The 20,383-nt window shown below is 45.1% G+C and overlaps 1 protein-coding gene across 1 annotated transcript in view; it reads right to left on the reverse strand.

Moving 5' to 3' along the window:
* Positions 1-11,294: 11,294 nt before the first annotated feature.
* Positions 11,295-20,383, reverse strand: part of LOC311122739 (ubiquitin carboxyl-terminal hydrolase 32-like) — a 97,348-nt gene continuing 88,259 nt past the window's right edge. Inside the window, exons 27-34 of the mRNA XM_084197064.1 lie at positions 19,976-20,160; positions 19,016-19,102; positions 18,565-18,685; positions 18,053-18,244; positions 14,223-14,460; positions 13,241-13,764; positions 12,387-12,479; positions 11,295-12,249 (exon numbers count right to left, since the gene is read on the reverse strand). Of these exons, the coding sequence (XP_084053190.1) occupies positions 12,076-12,249; positions 12,387-12,479; positions 13,241-13,764; positions 14,223-14,460; positions 18,053-18,244; positions 18,565-18,685; positions 19,016-19,102; positions 19,976-20,160 (1,614 nt within the window). The 3' untranslated portion in view covers positions 11,295-12,075. The remainder of the gene's footprint in view (positions 12,250-12,386; positions 12,480-13,240; positions 13,765-14,222; positions 14,461-18,052; positions 18,245-18,564; positions 18,686-19,015; positions 19,103-19,975; positions 20,161-20,383) is intronic.

Here is a 20,383-nt window from a genome sequence, read left to right on the forward strand (position 1 = left end):
TACTTACCCATTTTTACACATTTTAGTCATTTAGCAGACGCTCTTATCAAGAGCGACTTACGGTTAGTGAATACATATTTTTTTTATACTGGCCCCCCGTGGGAATCGAACCCACAACCCTGGCGTTGCAAACGCCATGCTCTATCAACTGAGCTACATCCCTGCCGGCCATTCCCTCCCCTACCCTGGACAACACTGGGCCAATTGTGTGCCGCCCATGAGTCTCCCGGGTCGCGGCCGGCTGCGACAGAGCCTTGATTCGAACCAGGATCTCTAGTGGCACAGTTAGCCTTAGACCACTGCGCCACTCAGGAGAACTACCCCATAGGGCTCTGGTCAAAAGTAGTGCACTATATAGGGAATAGGGTGTCATTTGGGATGCAGATCCTTGGGCCAAGATGACCCAGACAATAAACCACTTATAATTAAACAACCTTTTTATGACCCATGAATAAAAAGTATTTCCTGAAATATTACACAACTCATTGTTACTTCCTACAGTGTATTTACACAAATGGTAGTAGCGCCATGAGGAAAAAGTAAAATTGACAGAATTTCTAATACAAAAATAATGCAAATTTTTTTAAATGACCATGAGCTTGCCTGAGATAGTAGATTCATATTTTGTACAAATGTAAACTAGCATCAATCCTGATATGGGGCTCCCGGTCCAGCTGTGACACGGCTGTAGTGGAACCTCAGCCTTAGACTGCTGAGAAGATGACATTTTTATGGGTTCATCTGAGGAAGAAGAAGAAGAAGAGCTGGATGGAAGGCTGCTCACACTGAATCGTTCTCCATGATGTCCTCCAGGATTCTCAACATCTGTGAAGGACGGCCTGGAAGGGCAGGGTTCCACCCAGCAGTCTCGCGTTATCTGCAGTCAGAGGGAGAGAAAGGGGAGAGCTAGGCTGCATCCCAAAATTACACCCTATTCCCTATATAGTGCTCCCAGATGGCTCTGGTCATAAGTAGTGTACTAAATAATGAATAGGGCGCCATTTGTGACGAAGCAAAAATAATACGAAAAAAAAGAAGCCACATCCAGTATTCCATAGAGGGGTCTGTTCATGCCTGGGTTGTGTTCAGGAAGGAGACATATTAAAAAAAAACTGAAGTCCTACCTGAAATTGTCCAACAAGGGTTAGGGTTAAACAAAGTGGTCCTACCTGAAATTGTCCAACAAGGGTTAGGGTTAAACAAAGTGGTCCTACCTGAAATTGTCCAATAAGAACACAGGTTTTTGTTTTGCCACCTTGTGCCCTACTGAAAACGACCCTGTCGCTGCCGTTACAACAACACTATCAATGATGTCACGGTCACTCACATCTCTGGCCTGCAGCCTTCAGGGACAGGTCTGTGTTCTTGTGACCGGCGCAGGTGCAATAGACCACGGCCTCTGGCGTCTCCGGGTACGGTAAGGTACGGTAAGGTGCGGTAAGGTGCCTGGGAACCACAAACATGGTGTTATAATTACTTTTAATTTAGAATTTTGTCCTCAATTACTTATCTGGGTAAATAAAGTTTAGATGAATACAATCTTTCAGGCCTGTCGTTATCATTATGGACACTGGGCAGCCATCCATACAGGCTGTAAGTGATGGCAGATGTTTTGTTTCCATTGTTTATGAACACAAAACTCGCCAAACGTCTGCATCTCCCACAATAGTAATAGTTGGTTCTGAAGTACTCAGGGAGGTACCAGCGTAGGGGCACACGTTCCTACACACACAACCGAACGTTGGAAATGGTTACCCTTTAAAACTCACACTAAGACCATCAACACATTTAGGGCCGGTTTCCTGGGACAGATCAAGCCTAATCCTGTGCTAAAAAGCATTGCCAATGCCCCTGTGACTGGGCTACCCCCCCAAATTTGCTACAGTATAAAATCTGACCCGTAGGTGTTTCCTGTGGTTTCTGTCAGCGTGTGTGTGTGACTGAACGATGTGTGTGTATTACATTTTACATTTACGTCATTTAGCAGACGCTCTTATCCAGAGCGACTTACAGTTAGTGAGTGCATACATTTTCATACTGGCCCCCCGTGGGAAACGAACCCACAACACTGGCGTTGCAAGCGCCATGCTCTACCAACTGAGTTACACGGGACTATAGGACAGGTTGTGTATCTGTGACTGTGTGTGTGAGACTGACCCGTGTGTGTGTGAGACTGACCCGTGGAAAATCACATTGTAGGATTTTTAATGAATTTATTAGCAAATTATTGTGGAAAATAAGTATTTGGTCAATAACAAAAGTTTCTCAATACTTTGTTATATACCCTTTGTTGGCAATGACACAGGTCAAACGTTTTCTGTAAGTCTTCACAAGGTTTTCACACACTGTTGCTGGTATTTTGGCCCATTCCTCCATGTAGATCTCCTCTAGAGCAGTGATGTTTTGGGGCTGTCGCTTGGCAACACGGACTTTCAACTCCCTCCAAAGATTTTCTATGGGGTTGAGATCTGGAGACTGGCTAGGCCACTCCAGGACCTTGAAATGCTTCTTACGAAGCCACTCCTTCGTTGCCCGGGCGGTGTGTTTGGGATCATTGTCATGCTGAAAGACCCAGCCACGTTTCATCTTCAATGCCCTTGCTGATGGAAGGAGGTTTTCACTCAAAATCTCACAATACATGGCCCTATTCATTCTTTCCTTTACACGGATCAGTCGTCCTGGTCGCTTTGCAGAAAAACAGCCCCAAAGCATGATGTTTCCACCCCCATGCTTCACAGTAGGTATGGTGTTCTTTGGATGCAACTCAGCATTCTTTGTCCTCCAAACACGACGAGTTGAGGTTTTACCAAAAAGTTATATTTTGGTTTCATCTGACCATATGACATTCTCCCAATCCTCTTCTGGATCATCCAAATGCACTCTAGCAAACTTCAGACGGGCCTGGACATGTACTGGCTTAAGCAGGGGGACACGTCTGGCACTGCAGGATTTGAGTCCCTGGCGGCGTAGTGTGTTACTGATGGTAGGCTTTGTTACTTTGGTCCCAGCTCTCTGCAGGTCATTCACTAGGTCCCCCCGTGTGGTTCTGGGATTTTTGCTCACCGTTCTTGTGATCATTTTGACCCCACGGGGTGAGATCTTGCGTGGAGCCCCAGATCGAGGGAGATTATCAGTGGTCTTGTATGTCTTCCATTTCCTAATAATTGCTCCCACAGTTGATTTCTTCAAACCAAGCTGCTTACCTATTGCAGATTCAGTCTTCCCAGCCTGGTGCAGGTCTACAATTTTGTTTCTGGTGTCCTTTGACAGCTCTTTGGTCGTGGCCATAGTGGAGTTTGGAGTGTGACTGTTTGAGGTTGTGGACAGGTGTATTTTATACTGATAACAAGTTCAAACAGGTGCCATTAATACAGGTAACGAGTGGAGGACAGAGGAGCCTCTTAAAGAAGAAGTTATAGGTCTGTGAGAGCCAGAAATCTTGCTTGTTTGTAGGTGACCAAATACTTATTTTCCACCATAATTTGCAAATAAATTCATAAAAAATCCTACAATGTGATTTTCTGGATTTTTTTTCCTCAATTTGTCTGTCATAGTTGACGTGTACCTATGATGAAAATTACAGGCCTATCTCATCTTTTTAAGTGGGAGAACTTGCACAATTGGTGGCTGACTAAATACTTTTTTTCCCCACTGTACTTGCATACACTTATTATGGACACAGCGTGCCTACATTATTAGTTATCTTGTTATTGTTTGTTGTTAGTTGTTATTAGTCCCATCCTTCAATTCCATTCAATACCTCCCATCTATCTTTTAACACCATCCATTTAGGATTTCTATTTGCCATATATATTTCAACTGTACTGTGATGTCTTACAAAAGTTCTGAACCTTTCTATTCTCATTGTTTCTACAGAGTGTGAATTGAAAATAAACTTGTTTATTTTGACAGAGATACTTACAGCATTTATAAAATGAACACCAAGGTCTACTAAATATTAAAGGAACTTTCTGTATCGTATGACCTTTTGGTCAGTCGGGCCAATTACGGGCAGTGAAGGATATAATGAATACGAATGATATACTGTAGACCAATGCAGACAGTCATTAGACAAACATCTTCGGTTGGAAAGAGATGCTTCACAGTGAAGTCTGGCCTCCTGGTTTAATACAGTTTGATATCATCTGATAATATGGTGGGTGTAGATTAGAAAGTTCCTCTGTCTCTCTAGGGGCCCCGGTAGGGTGCTAGTTGGGATACACACCGCTGTCAGGTATACAGTAAAATGTCATGCTTGGCGTCTTTGTTTTTGGGGGAAAGAGCTGTTCTGTTCCGACCAGCAGCTGGTCTGTTCTGCAGAAATAGACCCGGGCTTCAGTGGAGGGTTAGCAGCTCCTAGCTGGTCTGTTCTGCAGGAAGAGACCCGGGCTTCAGTGGAGGGTTAGCAGCTCCTAGCTGGTCTGTTCTGCAGGAAGAGACCCGGGCTTCAGTGGAGGGTTAGCAGCTCCTAGCTGGTCTGTTCTGCAGGAAGAGACCCGGGCTTCAGTGGAGGGTTAGCAGCTCCTAGCTGGTCTGTTCTGCAGGAAGAGACCCGGGCTTCAGTGGAGGGTTAGCAGCTCCTAGCTGGTCTGTTCTGCAGGAAGAGAGCCGTGGTTTCCTCTCACGTACACTAACTCAACCCACGATACCTAGACTCACAGGCTGGGCCTGCTGCAAGCATGATTGGAGCCCTCTCTCACTCAAGCACTCAGACCCGCACGCTCACATGCACAAGCATGCACATTGCACGTATGCACACAAACGTCAGAGACAACTGCACGCACACAAGAAAACCAACCCATTAACTGAATGACTTAATTGCATCTGCTGTTATTTAATGTGTAGCTTTGGATATGTGTTACAGATCAGCAGTATCATCACTCCATATACAACTACAGTATCTCTTACAGGTCATATTCAAATACATCCGTTTTAATGGCTTATTTACAAAACACTATGTACATTTTCAATGTCAGTGCAATGTTATTTTTTATTCTTTAAAACAACACTTTTTACAAAATAAAAGCTAAATTAATACATCTCTTTCCGATCCATCAAAATAAGGAAGAGGTGAAAAACAAATAACTTCAGTCGTAGACTACACTACCCGCCAACGGGTCATACCATCCTGTCACAGAGGGAGGGGTGTTCAGCTGATAAATTAACCCTGCGCTTCACAGGATTGAAATGCTCATATGAGTGTTTTAAAAGAAGAGTAAGACAGTGAAATGGAGCGGTAGTCCGTGTGGGTTCCAGGCTGACGTCTCTGTGCTTGCTGCTGGTACAAGAGAGCTGAAGATGTGGTACAAGCCTGGTATAGATTGGCTCGTGTCTCAAACGGCACCCTATTCCCTACATAGTGCACTACTTTTGATCAGAGCCCAATTGGCCCTAGTCAAAAGCAGTGCACTATATAGGGAATTACACAAGTACATTTGGTGGCATTTCGGACGCAGACCTAATTTCCTGTCTCGCTTAAATTAGTCTCTAAACAGGGCACAAGTAGCCCAGCAGCACCAAGGTACGTTCAGAGTCACCGCATCGCTACAAACCAAGTCCAAAATAGGGCACTACATAGGGTGTAGGGTGCTATTTGTAGAAAGCAGCTTTGTTTGAAAGGATACCAACACACTACTTCGTATGAAGCCATGTATTGGGCAGGCATTCTAAGTGCTATGTTAGTATAAACGGTGGAACATGGGCCTGTTCTGATCTCCACAAACGGTTCCCTGCGAGTGAAGTGATGTATTTAAAAAGTTGGACAACATTCAATAGTTGGACATCGTTATACAGTGGGAGGGGGGAGAAACGTTTTACAGTGGGGGGGGGACGGACGGACGTTTTACAGTGGGAGGGGGGGGGGAGAAACGTTTTACAGTGGGAGGGGGGGGGAGAAACGTTTTACAGTGGGGGGGGGGAGAAACGTAAAAATACAAAGAACGTTCAGTAATGCAATTTGCATTAAGTCTCACATTTTCTGACAAGGAAAATAACGTTTCATTTAATGACAGACATTTCATCCAGTGCATCCATGATGATCAGCCTACCCCGCCCCCAACCCCCCCTATAAATAGAGCAGCAACAACAGTTGGAGGGGTCAGGGGCTTCAACTCACCTAACATTCCTCTGGAATGATTCCGGAAGCTGGAAGACAACTTCACTATAAGACACCCGTTACAACTAGAATCATAAATAATGACAACCCCATTCTATATTCTATTGTTTCCCAAGTAAGAAACAGACACCTGTTCACAGTGGTGATCTGAAAAGATGGTTGCTCTAAAGAAGAGCTGCTACTAAAAGCCAGACAAACTCTGAAGTTAAGGTGAAAACAAAAAGTGGTTCCGGTGCATTCTTCCAGTACTCTGGCACATCCTTGAATACTTTAGAAATGTTTCCTTAAGGTAATCGCAGATCCAAGTGATTGGATAGATTTAGGTAAGAATAACACCCTATTTTTGTTATTTTATGTAACCTTTATTTAACCAGGCAAGTCAGTTAAGAACTAATTCTTATTTACAATGACGGCCTACACCGGCCAAACCCGGGCCGACGCTGGGCCAATTGTGCGCCGCCCTATGGGACTCCCAATCACGGCCGGTTGTGATACAGCCTGGAATTGAACCAGGGGGTCTGTAGTGACGCCTCAAGCACTGAGCTGCAGTGCCTTAGACCGCTGCGCCACTCGGGAGCCCCATTACTTTCACCAACCACTTCAGCTCTGTGATTACTTCAAAGAATGTAATTAGGAAGGATGCATTTACCAAGTATTTGAACAAGGCCAACATCTCCTCTGACAGTCCGCTGAACTATTAACCCCATCTAATAATGCAGTCACTAGTTACCACAGCCACAAACTCATAATTATGGCTAAAGGCCTAATTACAACCCTAACCCTTAAAATCAGATGTTAAACCTAAACCTGACCTTAGCCACACTGCTAACCTTATGCCTAAACCCTAACCTTAAATTAAGACCAAAAAGCACATTTTTGTTTTCATGAATTTAGAATTTGTAGCTGTGGTAACTAGCGACAACCGGCCCAATCAAGTTCTATGTTTCTCAGAGCACTAAAACGTGAGCCTTTGATTGGCCAGTACATTCTGTGAAGCACGTCTCTGCCAAATCCACATGGAAACACATCATGACATCAGAAAGAGATACTGTTCATGCGGCTTGGCTAAAGTCATGAACATATCTAGCTTCACGTGCACTACCATAAAGTCTTCCTACTGCCGTTAAAAGACGTCATAACGCCTGTCAGTGTAGCAATGTGGGTAATCACGTGTTATGTCATTCTTATATGACAGTGCTATGAAGACCATACGACAGCGCACGTTGAGTAGTGTTCTACCACAGATTATTTTATCTAGCAGCTGATGGAAATGGTAAAAACATAGGATTGTTCAATAGAGCAGCGAGGACACCATGCAGATGGGCAGGCTGCATCCGAAATGACACCGTATTCCCAGAAAGTATTCACACCCCTTGACTTTTTCCACATTTTGTTGTGTTACAGCCCAAATTTAAAAAAGGATAAAAACGTATGTTTGTTTGTCACTGGACTACACACAATACCCCATAATGTCAAAGTGGAATTATGATTTTAGAAATTAATTAAAAATGAAAAGCTGAAATGTCTTGAGTCAGTAAGTATTCAACCCCTTTGTTATGGCAAGCCTAAATAAGTTCAGGAGTAAAACTGTGCTTAACAAGTCACATAATAAGTTGCATGGACTCACTGTGTGCAATAATAGTGTTTAACATGATTTTTGAATGACTACCTCATCTCTGTACCCCACACATACAATTACAGTGGGGAAAAAAAGTATTTAGTCAGCCACCAATTGTGCAAGTTCTCCCACTTAAAAAGATGAGAGAGGCCTGTAATTTTCATCATAGGTACAAGTCAACTATGACAGACTAAATGAGGAAAAAAAATCCAGAAAATCACATTTTAGGATTTTTAATGAATTTATTTGCAAATTATGGTGGAAAATAAGTATTTGGTCAATAACAAAAGTTTCTCAATACTTTGTTATATACCCTTTGTTGGCAATGACACAGGTCAAACGTTTTCTGTAAGTCTTCACAAGGTTTTCACACACTGTTGCTGGTATTTTGGCCCATTCCTCCATGCAGATCTCCTCTAGAGCAGTGATGTTTTGGGGCTGTCGCTGGGCAACACAGACTTTCAACTCCCTCCAAAGATTTTCTATGGGGTTGAGATCTGGAGACTGGCTAGACCACTCCAGGACCTTGAAATGCTTCTTACGAAGCCACTCCTTTGTTGCCCGGGCGGAGTGTTTGGGATCATTGTCATGCTGAAAGACCCAGCCACGTTTCATCTTCAATGCCCTTTCTGATGGAAGGAGGTTTTCACTCAAAATCTCACGATACATGGCCCCATTCATTCTTTCCTTTACACGGATCAGTCGTCCTGGTCCCTTTGCAGAAAAACAGCCCACAAAGCATGATGTTTCCACCCCCATGCTTCACAGTAGGTATGGTGTTCTTTGGATGCAACTCAGCATTCTTTGTCCTCCAAACACGACGAGTTGAGTTTTTACCAAAAAGTTATATTTTGGTTTCATCTGACCATATGACATTCTCCCAATCCTCTTCTGGATCATCCAAATGCACTCTAGCAAACTTCAGACGGGCCTGGACATGCACTGGCTTAAGCAGAGGGACACGTCTGTCACTGCAGGATTTGAGTCCCTGGCGGCGTAGTGTGTTACTGATGGTAGGCTTTGTTACTTTGGTCCCAGCTCTCTGCAGGTCATTCACTAGGTCCCCCCGTGTGGTTCTGGGATTTTTGCTCACCGTTCTTGTGATCATTTTGACCCCACGGCGTGAGATCTTGCGTGGAGCCCCAGATCGAGGGAGATTATCAGTGGTCTTGTATGTCTTCCATTTCCCAATAATTGCTCCCACAGTTGATTTCTTCAAACCAAGCTGCTTACCTATTGCAGATTCAGTCTTCCCAGCCTGGTGCAGGTCTACAATTTTGTTTCTGGTGTCCTTTGACAGCTCTTTGGTCTTGGCCATAGTGGAGTTTGGAGTGTGACTGTTTGAGGTTGTGGACAGGTGTCTTTTATACTGATAACAAGTTCAAACAGGTGCCATTAATACAGGTAACGAGTGGAGGACAGAGGAGCCTCTTAAAGAAGAAGTTACAGGTCTGTGAGAGCCAGAAATCTTGCTTGTTTGTAGGTGACCAAATACTTATTTTCCACCATAATTTGCAAATAAATTCATTAAAAATCCTACAATGTGATTTTCTGGATTTTTTTTCTCAATTTGCCTGTCATAGTTGACGTGTACCTATGATGAAAATTACAGGCCTCTCTCATCTTTTTAAGTGGGAGAACTTGCACAATTGGTTGCTGACTAAATATTTTTTTTCTCCACTGTATATGTAAGTTCCTTCAGTCAAGCAGTGAATTTCAAACAGATTAAACTACAAAGACCAGGGAGGTTTTCTAATGCCTCGATGAAGGGCACCCATTGGTAGCGGACGCTGAATATCCCGTTGAGCATTGTGAAGTTATTAATTACACTTTAGATGGTGTATCAATACACGCAGTCACTACAAAGCTACAGGCGTCCTTCCTAACTCAGTTGCCGGAGAGGAAGGAAACCGCTCAGGGATCTCACCATGAGGCCATTGGTGACTTTAAAACAGAGTTTAATGGCTGTGATAGGAAAAAACTGAAGATGGATCTACAACATTATAGTTCCTCCACAATGCTAACACAAATGACAGAGTGAAAAGGAAGTCTGTACAGAATAAAAATATTCCAAAACATGCATCCTGTTTGCAATAAGGCATTAAACTAAAACTGCAAAAAATGTGGCTAAGAAATAAACTTTATTTCCTGAATACAAAGCGTTATGTTTGGGGCAAATCCAACACAACACATCACTGAGTACCACTCTTCATATTTTCAAGCATGGTGGAGGCTGCATCATGTTATGGGTATGCTTGTCATTGGCAATGACTAGGGAGTTTTTTAGGATAAAAAAAAAATGGAACAGAGCTAATAAGCACAGGCAAAATCCTAGAGGAAAACATGGTTCAGTCTGCTTTCCAACAGACTCTGGGAGACAAATTCACCTTTCAGCAGGATAATATCCTAAAACACAAATACACTGGAGTTGCTTACCAAGAAGACATGGAATGTTCCTGAGTGGCCTGGTTACTGTTTTGACTTAAAATCGGCTTGAAAATCTATGGCAAGACTTGAAAATCGCTGTCTAACATTGATCAACAACCATCTTGACAGAGCTTGAAGAATTTAAAAAAGAATAATGCAAATACTGTACAATCCAGGTTAGCAGAGCTCTTAAGAGCAGGGGTGTCGAACTCATTCCACGGAGGGCCGAATGTCTGTGTGTTTTTGGTTTTTCCTTTCAATTAAGACCTGGACAACCAGGTGAGGGGAGTTCTTAACTAATTAGTGATGTTAATTCATCAATCAAGTACAAGGGAGGAAAACCCACAAACACTCGGCCCTCCGTGGAATGAGTTTGACACGTCTTAGAGACTTACCCGGAAAGACTCACAGCTGTAACCGCTGCCAAAGGTGATTCTAACATGTATTGATTGACTCAGGGGTGTGAATACTTATGTAAATGAGATATTTCAGTATTTTCATTTTCAATACATTTGCAAACATTTCGCAAATTTTTTTTTTTTCACTTTGTCTTTACGGAGTATTGTGTGTAGATGAGTGATGGAAAATAAGGCTGTAACACAAGAACATGTGGAATAAGTCAAGGGGTGTGAATACTTTCTGAAGGCGCTGTACAGTAGTGCACTATTTCTCACCAGAGCCCAGTGGGCCCAGGTCAAAACCGGTGCACTAGGGAATAGGGTACCATTTTGGACATAACTATTAATTTACATTATCAGAGTGGCTCTTTACAACGTACTGTAGACAAACAGTAGAGTTGAGAACAACCCTTAAATTAACAAAATGTGCACTAAAAAATTGCAATGATAAAAATACAATCTCTATAAAATAAGTATTTGGAGAAAGAGAAAACAATAAAATATTTATTTCTATATATATATATATCTTTTAAAACATCCTCTATGGCACCTGTCCAGAACATAACCAAGACTTAAACTCAAGCTTGTGAGTTAAAATGACTACAATGAACGTCCCTAAATTCATTCAATGTGGTGGGTACATTAATCAGCAATTGCACATTTTTGTTTTGGCCGTTGCTTGGCAACTCGATATTGTGGAATCTTTCTTCATAATGGGTGATTATTTAATTTTTTTGTGTGTGTGTGTGTGTGTGCGTGCGCGTGTGTGTGTGTGTGTCTGTGTGTGTGTGTGTGTGTGTCTGTCTGTGTGTGTGTGTCTGTGTGTGTGTGTCTGTGTGTGTGCGTGTGCGTGCGTGCGTGCGGACATCAAAAGAGGAAGTGTGTGAGATTTTAATACTGTCACAAATATTTTACCGTTCCAATTGGCCAATGAAATGCAGTGAGGTAGCATTATGAGTTGTTCTTTAAAATGACAGTATCGCTACCGAAGGAAAACAATAATACAGTATAATCTCTACATTACCGTTACTGCATACTGAGTTATTGAGCAAGACATTCTGTAGATGTGTGGACATAAAGTATTTTGATGGCTGCAGGGGAGGAAAAACAGGGACCAACAGGGAAGCAACATCAGCTTCATGTGCTGACAATCTAACAGGGAAGCAACATCAGCTTTATGCGCTGACAATCTAACACACACAGGGGAGAGTGTGGGTTTCCTCAGGCTCAATGTGCACCAGTTTAGTGCTTTAAAAATGGGGCTTGAATGTTGTTCTCTTCGCAAAACAACAAGGGGGGTACCTACCGTCATCCGACAAAAATATAACAACCGGTCCGGCATTCAAGTGGTTCAGTTTGTGATGACTCGGCCAAAAGACACAATTTTGTGCTTCCTGGCGCCCAGAGACTGGATGAAGAAGCGCCGTGTCCATTCCTTTCCGTATGTGGCTGTCCAGAGTTACAAGCGTTGAGGGTTGAGCCGGTAGGTAGGTGGGTGGAAGACGGTGTGATCCTGATCACTGGAGGACACAGTACTTCTTGTAGTCGGACTCAAAGTCCTCGTCCATGCTAGTGGTGTCGGCCATCTTCTTGCCGTCAGTCTTTGGAAGGAACTGAGAGTAGTCCACGCCCTGCTGCTCATAGAACAGGATGTAGGCCGAGTCCGTGTCCATCTCCTCTGAGTGCACTTCCTAGGGAGGATACGGCAAACAAGTACACACTTTACAAGAGATGACTAGTTTTGTCTTTAAAATGACTAACTGGTTTGCTAGGTTAATTGACTATTAGTAGAGGGTGTGTGTGTGTGTGTGTGTGTGTGTGTCCTTACCTTACAGCTGCTGTCATTGTAACAGTACCATTTGCTGTTGGGGTTTTTGGCATAGGTCACATAGTGTCCTCCTCCCATGATACCTGAATGGCACTGTGGAGACAGAGAGAGAGAGAGGACCTCCTGTTACCTCCCATGATACCTGAATGGTACTGTGGAGACAGAGAGAGAGGACCTCCTGTTACCTCCCATGATACCTGAATGGCACTGTGGAGACAGAGAGAGAGGACCTCCTGTTACCTCCCATGATACCTGAATGGCACTGTGGAGACAGAGAGAGAGGACCTCCTGTTACCTCCCATGATACCTGAATGGCACTGTGGAGACAGAGAGAGAGGACCTCCTGTTACCTCCCATGATACCTGAATGGTACTGTGGAGACAGAGAGAGAGAGAGGACCTCCTGTTACCTCCCATGATACCTGAATGGCACTGTGGAGACAGAGAGAGAGAGAGGACCTCCTGTTACCTCCCATGATACCTGAATGGCACTGTGGAGACAGAGAGAGAGGACCTCCTGTTACCTCCCATGATACCTGAATGGCACTGTGGAGACAGAGAGAGAGAGAGGACCTCCTATTACCTCCCATGATACCTGAATGGCACTGTGGAGACAGAGAGAGAGAGAGAGGACCTCCTGTTACCTCCCACGATACCTGAATGCCACTGTGGAGACAGAGAGAGAGGACCTCCTATTACTAACACAACATGGGCCCTGGTCAAAAGTAGTGCACTATATAGGGAATAGGGTGCCATTTGTGGCAGAGGCTTTTCTAATCCCGAAGTATCTAACTATATTAAACTAAATCAAACTTCCTGAGGTATAGGTTAGGAGGCAGTTTTGGAAGCACTCACTGAAATTGCATATAAGTTGTAGATGTTCTCCAGGCTGTTGTCGCTTTGGTGCAGCAGGGTTGTGGCGCTACTCCCTAGGTCCATGCTGGGCTCCGTACTGGGCTCCGTACTGGCCTCCGTGCTCAGTACCCCGTTGCTATGGCCACCGCTGTCCCCGTTCATCAAGATGACATTACTGAGACTGCTGGACGCGTCTATGGTGGACATCTCTGGCTCGCTCCCCACCCCGACCTCTCCAAAACCTCCACCCACCACCCCCACGAGCCCAAACTCCGTGTCCGCCTGCGGTGCTCCCTCCCTGGGCTCTGTGTCAGGGCCGCTGCCCCCCTCCCTGGTACTACCCTCCAGGTTCTCCTTGCTGTTGGAGAGGCGGTGTCGGCTGGCCAGCTGTGGGAGCCTGAGGCGGGTCTGTCTGCGGCCCGTGCCCCCTGGACCACCTCCTCCTGTCTTGGGGCTGCTGCAGGGGCTGCTGGTACGGCTGATGGAAGAGGGAGGGGCTGACTTCCTGCCTGACGCTGGAGAGGCTGCGGAGACAGACAAAAAGAGAGGGAGGGGCTCAGTAAAACAGCTTGACCTCATCCTTCCTGTGTATATGGGCTATGCTGTGTATTGTGTTGTACACTATGAAAAGAAAGAAATACATGCTTGTTCTGGTTTCGGGTGTTTGAGTGTGTTTTATTACCGCTCTCTGAATGACTGGTTTGTTTAACAACAGGAAACTACTGCAGATGATGACTGGGCTATCATCAAGCTAATCAGGGACTTGGAACCAACAGTCACTTGAATGACCAAAAAGCAGCAAGATTCCATCGAGACAGGAATGAAACGTAACCAGGAATGGAGACATGAGGTGAGAGAGGCCGTGTCCCAAACTGCACCCTATTCCCTCTATAGTGCACTGCTTTTGACCAGGGTCCACAGGGACGATGCACTATAAAGGGAATAAGGTGCCATTTGGGACGCACCAAGGATGACATCAGACCTTTGAGGATGTTGAGGAACCCAGCAGGCGCGGAGATGGAGGAGACCGTTTCTCCTCCTCCTATCCTCAGTAGCTCCTCCCCCTCGCTGCGGCTCTGCAGACTGTGTAGCCTGTTAAGCCCCGCCTCCCGGGGAGCCAGGTAAACACTAGGGTCAAAACTCTCTCTGGGAAACTTGACGATCTTCTGAGACTTGATCCAGCGGCCGTTCACAAACTGGAACCTCTTCAGGTGTACTATCTGCAATGAAGAACAACATGAACTAATGAAACACTGATGTAGTCACGTTTACATCACAGGTGCCACGTAGCCTAGTGGTTAGAGAGGTGAGCCAGCAACCGGAGGGTTGCCAGTTCAAAGCCCGAGTCCAACGGGAAAAATCTGTTGGGAAGTGAGTTAGCAACCGGATGGTTGCTGATATCAAATCCTAAATGCCATTGCCTGCCGTTGTGCCCTTGAGCAAGGCACTTAACCCCCCCCACAACAACAACTCCCCAGTGTGGCAGCCCCCCGCACCTCTCCAACACCTCTATATGTACAGTGGGGAAAAAAAGTATTTAGTCAGCCACCAATTGTGCAAGTTCTCCCACTTAAAAAGATGGGAGAGGCCCGTAATTTTCATCATAGGTACACGTCAACTATGACAGACAAAATGAGATTTTTTTTCCAGAAAATCACATTGTAGAATTTTTAATGAATTTATTTGCAAATTATGGTGGAAATTTTTTTTTTGTCAATAACAAAAGTTTCTCAATACTTTGTTATATACCCTTTTTTGGCAATGACACAGGTCAAACGTTTTCTGTAAGTCTTCACAAGGTTTTCACACACTGTTGCTGGTATTTTGGCCCATTCCTCCATGCAGATCTCCTCTAGAGCAGTGATGTTTTGGGGCTGTCGCTGGGCAACACGGACTTTCAACTCCCTCCAAAGATTTTCTATGGGGTTGAGATCTGGAGACTGGCTAGGCCACTCCAGGACCTTGAAATGCTTCTTACGAAGCCACTCCTTCGTTGCCCGGGCGGTGTGTTTGGGATCATTGTCATGCTGAAAGACCCAGCCACGTTTCATCTTCAATGCCCTTGCTGATGGAAGGAGGTTTTCACTCAAAATCTCACGATACATGGCCCCATTCATTCTTTCCTTTCACGGATCAGTCGTCCTGGTCCCTTTGCAGAAAAACAGCCCCAAAGCATGATGTTTCCACCCCCATGCTTCACAGTAGGTATGGTGTTCTTTGGATGCAACTCAGCATTCTTTGTCCTCCAAACACGACGAGTTGAGGTTTTACCAAAAAGTTATATTTTGGTTTCATCTGACCATATGACATTCTCCCAATCCTCTTCTGGATCATCCAAATGCACTCTAGCAAACTTCAGACAGGCCTGGACATGTACTGGCTTAAGCAGGGGGACACGTCTGGCACTGCAGGATTTGAGTCCCTGGCGGCGTAGTGTGTTACTGATGGTAGGCTTTGTTACTTTGGTCCCAGCTCTCTGCAGGTCATTCACTAGGTACCCCCGTTTGGTTCTGGGATTTTTGTGATCATTTTGACCCCACAGGGTGAGATCTTGCGTGGAGCCCCAGATCGAGGGAGATTATCAGTGGTCTTGTATGTCTTCCATTTACTAATAATTGCTCCCACAGTTGATTTCTTCAAACCAAGCTGCTTACCTATTGCAGATTCAGTCTTCCCAGCCTGGTGCAGGTCTACAATTTTGTTTCTGGTGTCCTTTGACAGCTCTTTGGTCTTGGCCATAGTGGAGTTTGGAGTGTGACTGTTTGAGGTTGTGGACAGGTGTCTTTTATACTGATAACAAGTTCAAACAGGTGCCATTAATACAGGTAACGAGTGGAGGACAGAGGAGCCTCTTAAAGAAGAAGTTACAGGTCTGTGAGAGCCAGAAATCTTGCTTGTTTGTAGGTGACCAAATACTTATTTTCCACCATAATTTGCAAATAAATTCATTAAAAATCCTACAATGTGATTTTCTGGATTTTTTCCCCCTCAATTTGTCTGTCATAGTTGACGTGTACCTATGATGAAAATTACAGGCCTCTCATCTTTTTAAGTGGGAGAACTTGCACAATTGGTGGCTGACTAAATACTCCCCCCCCCCACTGTATGTACTGTAGTGATGGTGATACTATGTACTGTAGTGATGGTGGGTACTATGTACTGTGGTGATGGTGGGTACTATGTACTGTACTGATGGTGGGTACTATGTACTGTAGTGATGGTGATACTATGTACTGTAGTGATGGTGATACTATGTACTGTAGTGATGGTGGGTACTATGTACTGTAGTGATGGTGGGTACTATGTACTGTAGTGATGGTGGGTACTATGTACTGTAGTGATGGTGATACTATGTACTGTAGGGATGGTGGGTACTATGTACTGTAGTGATGGTGATACTATGTACTGTAGTGATGGTGGGTACTATGTACTGTAGTGATGGTGATACTATGTACTGTAGTGATGGTGATACTATGTACTGTAGTGATGGTGATACTATGTACTGTACTGATGGTGGGTACTATGTACTGTAGTGATGGTGATACTATGTACTGTAGTGATGGTGATACTATGTACTGTAGTGATGGTGGGTACTATGTACTGTACTGATGGTGGGTACTATGTACTGTAGTGATGGTGATACTATGTACTGTAGTGATGGTGGGTACTATGTACTGTAGTGATGGTGATACTATGTACTGTAGTGATGGTGATACTATGTACTGTAGTGATGGTGATACTATGTACTGTACTGATGGTGGGTACTATGTACTGTAGTGATGGTGATACTATGTACTGTAGTGATGGTGATACTATGTACTGTAGTGATGGTGATACTATGTACTGTAGTGATGGTGATACTATGTACTGTAGTGATGATGGGTACTATGTACTGTAGTGATGGTGGGTACTATGTACTGTAGTGATGGTGGGTACTAGTCTTAATAGTGTACAGTGTCTGTCTGTGTGTCAGTGTTTTGACCAGTATGGGTGGTAGCATCATAACATCTAACTACAGTATCTGGTAGCATCATAACATCTAACTACAGTATCTGGTAGCATCATAACATTAACTACAGTATCTGGTAGCATCATAACATCTAACTACGGTAGACAGTATCTGGTAGCATCATAACATCTAACTACAGTATCTGGTAGCATCATAACATCTAACTACAGTCTCTGGTAGCATCATAACATCTAACTACAGTATCTGGTAGCATCATAACATCTAACTACAGTATCTGGTAGCATCATAACATCTAACTACAGTATCTGGTAGCATCATAACATCTAACTACAGTATCTGGTAGCATCATAACATCTAACTACAGTAGCCAGTGTGTGTGTGTGTGTGTGTGTGTGTGTCAGTGTGTGTGTGTCAGTGTGTGTGTCAGTGTGTGTGTGTGTGTCAGTGTGTGTGTGTGTGTCAGTGTGTGTGTGTCAGTGTGTGTGTGTCAGTGTGTGTGTGTCAGTGTGTGTCAGTGTGTGTGTGTGTGTGTCAGTGTGTGTGTGTGTCAGTGTGTGTGTGTGTGTCAGTGTGTGTGTGTGTGTCAGTGTGTGTCAGTGTGTGAGTGTGTGTGTGTGTGTCAGTGTGTGTGTGTCAGTGTGTGTGTGTGTGTCAGTGTGTGTGTGTGTCAGTGTGTGTGTGTGTGTCAGTGTGTGTGTGTGTGTCAGTGTGTGTGTGTGTGTCAGTGTGTGTCAGTGTGTGTGTGTGTCAGTGTGTGTGTGTGTGTCAGTGTGTGTGTGTCAGTGTGTGTGTGTGTGTCAGTGTGTGTGTGTGTCAGTGTGTGTGTGTGTCAGTGTTCTGACCAGTATAGGCGGCAGCCTCCACAGGTCCAGTTTCTTGGTGGCCAGGCGGTGGGTCTGGCACTTGGAGCAGTAGTAGAGCTCGTCCTCTCCCAGCTCCTCCTCGCTGGTGAAGGCCTTCAGACAGCTGTCCAGACTGATGGGCTCAGCCTGGGCCCTGCGACTCTGCTGCACACTGCAGTGCTCCTCCACTATCTAGAGAGAGACAGACAGAGACAGAGAGACAGAGAGACAGAGAGAGACAGAGAGACAGAGAGAGAGAGAGAGAGAGAGAGAGAGAGAGAGAGAGAGAGAGAGAGAGAGAGAGAGAGAGAGAGAGAGAGAGAGACAGGGAGAAGGGGGTTAGACAGGACAGAGACACTGCTCCACACTACATTGCTCCTCTGAGATCAGGGACAGAGCCAGGGTATGTGATCTGATACGGGTAAAGCTCTCTGGTGCCATCATGTGTCCTTATGCTCTCCAGTACCTGGATGTGTGGACGTCATATTTTCCTGTAGGATCTGATGACTCACCCTCTCCTGTGAGGTCTGGTAGCGAAGGTGTAAGGCTGTCGGGTCCCAGTCCACAGCTATGTAGGCGTTTTCTACCGAGGCCCTGTCCTCCGTGCAGTCCACCGCACAGCCTCGACAGAACCTGAACACACACGTATACGAGCAAAACCTGAACACACAGTAACACACACACACACACGAGCAGAAGCACAGAGACGGTACAAACACACACACACACACACGCAAACATGCCGTTTCCCCCAAACATGCAGTTTCAGCCAAATTAGATGTTTTTTTTTATTTTTTTTTATTTAACCTTTATTTAACCAGGTAAGCCAGTTGAGAACAAGTTCTCATTTACAAGTGCGACATGGCCAAGATAAAGCAAAGCAGTATAGATACAGTAATAGAAGTGAAGTTTGTGTTTTGATGATGATGATGATGATGATGATGATGATGGAGGAGACCTCACCTGTACCAGGGACACCAGGCACATGAGTTCCCATCCTTCCCTACCACTCTCAGTGTGAAGGGGTACTGGTAGCCCATACTGTCATCACTGTAGAAGGGGGAATAATACACACAACATTATTACTGGGGAGGCAGGTGGCTTAGTGGGTAAGAGCGTTGGGCCAGTAACCGAAAGGTCGCTGGTTCTAATCCCCGAGCCAACTAGGTGAAAAATCTGTCGATGTGCCCTTGAGCAAGGCACTTAACCCTACTTGCTCCTGTAAGTCGCTCTGGATAAGAGCGTCTGCTAAATGACTAAAATGTAAATGTAAATTATTAACAACCTACAATCAAGATAACCTTCAGTCAATCAAGATAACCTTCAGTCAATCAAGATAACCTTCACATCAAGGGAAGACTTGCCGACCAGTCCTGTGTGTGGTACCGACCAGTCCTGTGTGTGGTACCGACCAGTCCTGTGTGTGGTACCGACCAGTCCTGTGTGTGGTACCGACCAGTCCTGTGTGTGGTACTGACCAGTCCTGTGTGTGTGGTACCGACCAGTCCTGTGTGTGTGGTACCGACCAGTCCTGTGTGTGTGGTACCGACCAGTCCTGTGTGTGGTACCGACCAGTCCTGTGTGTGGTACTGACCAGTCCTGTGTGTGGTACCGACCAGTCCTGTGTGTGGTACCGACCAGTCCTGTGTGTGGTACCGACCAGTCCTGTGTGTGTGGTACCGACCAGTCCTGTGTGTGGTACCGACCAGACCAGTCCTGTGTGTGTGGTACCGACCAGTCCTGTGTGTGTGGTACTGACCAGTCCTGTGTGTGTGGTACTGACCAGTCCTGTGTGTGTGGTACTGACCAGTCCTGTGTGTGTGGTACTGACCAGTCCTGTGTGTGTGGTACTGACCAGTCCTGTGTGTGGTACTGACCAGTCGTGTGTGTGTGGTACTGACCAGTCCTGTGTGTGGTACTGACCAGTCCTGTGCATGGTTGCTGGCCTCCTGCGGGGGCAGAGGGCTGGCCAGACGTGCCACCTGTATCCAGACAGCATAATACAGGTCCTTCTTACTGGTGTGGACCGTACAGGGAACGATCAGAGGCATCCCGAACAGACTGGCACGGTTCTTCTGACTGGACAGGAAATACAACTCCGTCCGCATCTACAGGAGGACACACAGGAATCAAAACAGTCAGAATTATGAAACTCGATGCCCAAACATGAGGAAGGGGGACAAGATACCTCTAAAAGTATTCACCACTTAAAAGTCAAGTTTACCCAGCACCTCATGCCCAAGTTGCTAAATGTATTTCCTCATTGCTAATATACTCCTTACTAGGACCCCTTAATTACACTCCTACTACTATATATCCCGTGTAGTTCAG

The sequence above is a fragment of the Coregonus lavaretus genome, assembly GCF_964263955.1.
Source record: "Coregonus lavaretus genome assembly, contig: HAP1_SCAFFOLD_614, whole genome shotgun sequence".
NCBI classification, from domain to species: domain Eukaryota; kingdom Metazoa; phylum Chordata; class Actinopteri; order Salmoniformes; family Salmonidae; genus Coregonus; species Coregonus lavaretus.